Raw genomic sequence first — 4,787 nt, forward strand, 5'->3', positions numbered from 1 at the left:
ACACACACACACACACACACACACACACACACACACACACACACACACACTCTATCTCCAAGAAATAAACTGAACCAAACTGGTTCCACTAAGCCAGGTATTTGCTCATTTTACTCGACTAGTCTTAGTGGAGCCAGTTGACATGACTTTGTTGAGTAAATTCAACATTTCATTTTTTTAGAGTGCAGAAACATCTTCTTTCATGATGAGTTTGAACATATTTAATTTTGTAACGAGTCACTAGGTGTTACATTTTAAAGTAAAGAAGTAAAAGTATAAATTATAGCTTTGAAATGTAAGTAAAAGTAGCTATTTAAAAAAAATAACTGGTAAAATTACAAATCCTCAAAAAACTACTTAAATACTGTAACAAAGTAAATGTACTTAGTTATATAAACCGCTGGATTTCAGCACTGATTATAATGATTTAGATCAACTTTGTAGAAACATGTAGTAGAGTGTGTGAGTGAGGGCACAGACTGCAAAGAAAGGAACTACATAAGTACAGTCCGTTTACCATTTATTTGTCATTGAAGTAAAAAAAAAAAATACAATAATAATAAACTTATTTTCTGAACTCAAAAAACAACCAGACTGAAATCACTTGCAGGTCAAAAGAGGCTCGTGGACCACCGGTTGAGTAGCCCTACTTTATGTACGCATGTGGTCTTAAAATACTTGTGTTCAGTGAGGTCAGTATTTGATGTTTACTGATTTAGTTTTTGTTCATCATGATCAGAATCAGTTTAGATGTTGCAGAGCTGTTTCTGTTTGACAGCAGAGGGAGTTCTCTCTCTCATTTCCTTTCATGCTGTCGTTTCATCATCCACCTTTTTTTTCTTCCATCATGGCCACATGGACTCACTYACACCGTCTCTAATCACGTTTCTGAGTCTTCCAGCAAACTGACAGGATAATAAACAACTCAGAGCAAAGATTCATTTTAATCTTGCAGCCTTTTTTTTTTTTTTTGTGGTTAAGGTCCGTGTTTGGTAATCAGTCTCAGCTACTACCACATATATGTCAATATCTGTAAAAATGGCTAAATTATAACCATATTTGTGTTTTTTCAAGTGAGGTGGCAGCCTTCATGAGTTGAACTGTCATCATAAGTTAATCACTTGTTGATGTACCTTCAACAATTACCTCAGGCAAGTTTTGTTAAAATTTGTCCTGCGGTTCATGAGATGTTTTGCTAACAGACACAGATTTTACACACATGTATATAAAAAACATAGTTGGAACTAYTGAAAAACTTTAAAACAGTTCTTGATTAAGTCCTAACAAGTAATTTATTAACGCTAGCACAAAAAATACATATTTTCAGCGTACGTCTACGTGTATTTAAGAAATTTCCACGTTTTATCGCTGACTGTGCTGCAGATTAAAAGATATGTTGAATCAAGAACAACGTGTTAGAACACGTGAGATTGAGATAAAAAAAAATTAGTAAAAAAACCCCGTTAATAAAACACTCCATATCTAAACTGTGAACTTCTGTAAAACAACTTCCTAAATGTCTGCAGCTTATCTGAACGTTGATCCAGCAGCTTTTGTCTCAAAGTGGAAATGCCAGTTCTGTTTCGTCACTGAAACGTTTTCTACAACAAGTTCTCCAAGATAATGCAGGCCAGGTTTTCAAAGCTCGGTTTTTTTTTTTTAAATCTGGTTTGGCCACATGATGCAAAATCCCCAGGGGTGGAATTTTATGACAGGAAGTCAATAAGGAAGCACTTCTACCAGTAAGCACGTTCCTTAAGCTGCTTTCTGCTAAAGCAGAAAGGCGACAATCATTTGTTCAATTTAATCGCTGTGCAAAAGATTAAACTTTTAAAACCGCCACTATAAAAAAACGCAGCTCTTTTTGTTTTTTGCATTATTATAAGACGTCTTGGTCAATATCTGTTCAGGTTTTTCTACTGTTTCAGTCCCATTGTTTTTCCTGACCATGGCAGCGTATTGTTCAGCGTGAGCTTGAAAGACTGGAAAAGTGAATAGATTAAGAACAAAAGAAGATTTTTTAAAAAAGTATCAGTAACAGAATAACAATAAAGTCTTGTCTTCATGCAACAAAAACAAACTCTGGCCTCTGACCTAACCTGAGCGTTGCATCACCAGAGTTGATCATTTCCTGCATGTCAGGTTTGCAGTAATCACTCCGGATCAACTTTCCTCATGAGTAAAACAGTTAGATTCACCTTCAGATCTCTAACACTTAGAATTTGCTTTTTACCTCTTTTTTTTTCATTGGAACATTTGCAGCTTTCTTTATCAGAAACAAGTAAATAAACTTCATTTGCCTCAGGATTGAAAATGTTTGTTTTTATTTCAGTACCTAGAAGAAATTAATCTAACATCTACTGTTGGCCCTCAAGGGACATTTTACTTTTATGGTTTGGAGGAAATGTTTATTTTTGGAAACAAACCAATTAATTCACGTGTGACTGAACACTTATATCTCTGTGCACTGGTAATTTTTTGGTTTTGTTTTGTTTGTGTTTTTAGAGAGATTTGAAAAGACKGATTATTTACACCCTTTTACAAATCAACCGATGTATAGTTTCAGCACCGTGTGACAAACCTGTGGCTGTCAAGTGGTGACTTGAAAAAAACAAGCAAAACATGCAGTTATTTCAGCGACAAGATGTGAAGATCAGATTTAGAGGCGAGAAAACGCAACAAACCGTAAATAAACTGCAACATGTTTCATTGTGAACTCAAACCCCACAACTCCCCCATCAGACGTTGGCCACTTTTGTTGTTTCTTCCTTTTTGTTTGTGTTTGCTCATCAAAACCCCCTTTAGGACTGACACAGACTTTTTGTCTCATCTTAGTCATAATTTTTCTCACCTTTCTGAGAGGCAAAGGTGATTTTACTGACAGGCATTKTGACATCATGTTAACATAATGATCCTGATTAGACTGAAGCAGTCTGCACTGAGGAGCTGATGGTAAATGGTTTGAACTTCTCTCATTATCAAGTCCCAACGGACTCCAAAGCCCTTCACACTTCAGTCATTAACACACTGATGGTGGTAAGCTACACTGTAGCCACAGCTGTCCACGGCCACRCTGACAGAAAAGGGGGCTGCCATGCACCGGTTGTGTCTTTCCCACAGACACRATTGGGACCAGATGAAACAGAGGAYTGAACCAGAACAACTTCACTAAGCAGTCAGCCACAGCAGATGGCTTCGATTTGCAATTTATATGTTAATTGGAGAGGATTAGTAGAGATTATTGCATATTTCTGTAACAAAGAGCAAAAGTAAGTGTGGAAAGTCAATAAGTGTGCACGTGTGGATCCATCTATCCATTATCTTAACCCGCTTCTTCCTTTCAGGGTCACTGGTGCCCATAGCCAGCCGTCACTGTGCGAGGGGCGGGGTACACCCGGACATCACAGAGCCGTCCATCACAGGGACACATACAGACAAACAACCACTCATTGTCTCACTCACACCATAGGGACAATTTAAATGACCAATTAGCCTAACATTCATATTTTGAGAAAACCATTACATGCACGGAGAAAACATGCAAACTYTACCCAGCAAGGTCCCGGGCCGAGTATTTGAACCTGCAACTTTGCTGAGAGGCAACAGCTCTTCCAACTGAGTCACTGATGTCTGGAGCTTTAGATACAGCATAAAGCTTTATATAAAAGCTCAATGTATATTGTCCCTAATACAGACATGGCACAGGGTTTCTTTCTTTTTTTTTTTTGGGTGCAAACTTGTGATTTTACTACCCTTGTTCTTGATTTCTTAAAAAAAATCACTCCCATTCAGTCCAAAGTTACGCAGACTTGATCAGTTTTCATTTTAAGTTCAATTCAAATTAACTAAAAGTTTTGCACAATAAAAACTTCCATATCTCAGCCAGCAACTTACCGGTTCACTAGAATTTGATTTGGAGGTGAGATGCAAAATTAAGTGAAACACATAAAACAAACATCTCATGTGTTTCAGGTTTAGAACCACCTTGTTCGTGCTCAAAAGCTTAGTTTTAGTTAAGCTGAGCTGCTGTTGCTACTTTTTGTAGAATGAGATCAAAAAAGTGAGATGAAATTATGYTTTTTATGAAAGGTTGCTTTGAGAAGATGCCCAAACAAAAACTTTGAAAATTCTTCAAAAAGTCTGGCTCCGTAGAAGAATAAGAAACTTAAGTGTTATGTAAAACTTTCACACCATATCTTGCATAAAACAAACTCACAAAACAGATGATTTTTTTTCTTAAAAAAGCTTTAATAGGGTTAAATTTAACAACAAAGTATTTCATAGAAAAATAATATTGACAGTGCTCTTAAAACTGAGCCGGTAACATCGTTATTTAATAAGTTTTAAATTAATATATCAGCCGTGAGCTTTTCAAACTGATCTTCATTATATTACATAACAGGAAGATGCTCCTGTGAAACACGATAAACCTGAGAAAATTCACATCAGTGCTTCTTGATGGGAGACTGAGCGTTCTGATGAACTTTCTGGGCTTCGTATCTGTAACAAGAGCAGATCAATAATTTGTTGTTTTTCTTTCTTTATGTTTGCAATATCAGAGTTTTATTTATTTATTTTTTTACTCCTGAAGAATCTCACCTGATGCGGTTGACATAGTCCATCACCCAGTCCAGAGCAGGATCAGTGCAGCATTTTTTGCCACTCTTTAGGTGGAAACTTTAAAGAAACAAGAGTGAATTAACTTATTGATGGTAAATTCACACACACATATATATATATATACACACACACACACACACACACACACACACACACACACACACACA

General features: G+C 36.5%; 1 protein-coding gene across 1 annotated transcript in view; it reads right to left on the reverse strand.

The window, feature by feature from the left end:
• Window positions 1-4,236: 4,236 nt before the first annotated feature.
• ccl20a.3 (chemokine (C-C motif) ligand 20a, duplicate 3) overlaps window positions 4,237-4,787 on the reverse strand; it is a 1,629-nt gene continuing 1,078 nt past the window's right edge. Inside the window, exons 3-4 of the mRNA XM_014021706.1 lie at window positions 4,600-4,677; window positions 4,237-4,500 (exon numbers count right to left, since the gene is read on the reverse strand). Coding sequence (XP_013877160.1) covers window positions 4,446-4,500; window positions 4,600-4,677 — 133 coding nt within the window. The 3' untranslated portion in view covers window positions 4,237-4,445. The remainder of the gene's footprint in view (window positions 4,501-4,599; window positions 4,678-4,787) is intronic.

The sequence above is a fragment of the Austrofundulus limnaeus genome, unplaced genomic scaffold (genome assembly GCF_001266775.1).
Source record: "Austrofundulus limnaeus strain Quisiro unplaced genomic scaffold, Austrofundulus_limnaeus-1.0 Scaffold3, whole genome shotgun sequence".
NCBI classification, from domain to species: Eukaryota; Metazoa; Chordata; class Actinopteri; order Cyprinodontiformes; family Rivulidae; genus Austrofundulus; species Austrofundulus limnaeus.